The sequence below is a fragment of the Crocuta crocuta genome, unplaced genomic scaffold (assembly GCF_008692635.1).
Source record: "Crocuta crocuta isolate KB4526 unplaced genomic scaffold, BGI_CrCroc_1.0 scaffold737, whole genome shotgun sequence".
Classification (NCBI taxonomy): domain Eukaryota; kingdom Metazoa; phylum Chordata; class Mammalia; order Carnivora; family Hyaenidae; genus Crocuta; species Crocuta crocuta.
Window position 1 is genome coordinate 1,243,582 of NW_027527804.1, and position 1,140 is coordinate 1,244,721.

At 33.3% G+C, this 1,140-nt stretch overlaps 1 protein-coding gene across 2 annotated transcripts in view; it reads right to left on the reverse strand.

Annotated features, from left to right (window-relative positions):
- Window positions 1-1,140, reverse strand: part of NXT2 (nuclear transport factor 2 like export factor 2) — a 5,217-nt gene that overhangs the window by 2,058 nt on the left and 2,019 nt on the right. For both annotated transcript variants that reach the window (XM_077773673.1, XM_077773682.1), the window contains exon 3: window positions 842-928. In XM_077773673.1, the coding sequence (XP_077629799.1) occupies window positions 842-928 (87 nt within the window). The remainder of the gene's footprint in view (window positions 1-841; window positions 929-1,140) is intronic.

The following is a 1,140-nucleotide window of genomic DNA, read 5'->3' on the forward strand; positions in this document are numbered from 1 at the left end:
CAGCCTTTTTTTTGAATTGTTATTTTAATAAAATTTATTACTTTTCCTCATTACGAAAGAAATATTTCATTGTAGATGACTTTAAAATATGTAAAAAGACAAAGCAAATTCTGTCTACCATTTTACCATCATTATATAATCCATTTTATAATGCTTTTTGAGTTATGTCCTTTTCATCTTTTCTTTGTTATCAAAATAAAGATATGTATCTATAGCTTTTATTATTTATTTATTTTTAAAAAATAGTTTATTGTCAGGTTGGTTTCCATATAACACCCAGTGCTCATCCCCACAAGTGCCCTCTCCCATGCNAAGCTGACAAAGTTAGAACTTGCTCTGTTGAATACTGAAAGTATCCAAGCCATGTGGTTCCTATTTCTGAGTGCCAACTATGCTGTGAGCTTTAATCAGAAATTATTAATATATGAAATTAAACTGGCAAATCAAGGAACAGTCCCCCACAATGCCAGACTCCTTCACTAGCACTAATACTATTTTAACCATCTTTGCTGAATGATGGAATTAAAAAAAAGGTAACATAGTTAAGTAAACATGTCAGGCGCCACGTCAAGTGCAGTAAGTTAATTCCCATTTACCACCATAAAAATAAAATGAAGTTAAGAAAGGTTGGCAATTTGCCCAAAGTCACTGAGTTAGGTAAATGCAAAGCTGAGCTAGGATTCCAGAGCCCACACTTCCATGATATCACACCAGGCTTTCCCTAAACAATGCACTTTATTAAAAAGCAAGTCCACAATCATTGCTTATGCAAGTCAGATGAAAGGCTAAGAAAAAAAAAACCTGGTATTTAATAAAGAGTAATAGAGTCTATAACACTCACCCGTCTTCTTTTGTCCATTGTCTCATAGTAAATATTGACAAATTCCTCAGCAGCTTTACATGCCTGATCTACATGAGTTTTAAAATCCTACAAGAAAAAATTTGTAAGCCTACATTACCACCCCTCCAAATTCTAACAAACAGAAAACCACCAACAGAAGCTGATAATCAATTTCAATCACTTTGTAGCTCCATACACAGTCCACATTCGTCCATATAAATTTGGACATTTCCAAGTTCAAGGCTCAAAAGTTTCCAGTTTTTACATTTTTCACCATTCTAAGAAACATATTAAGGAAA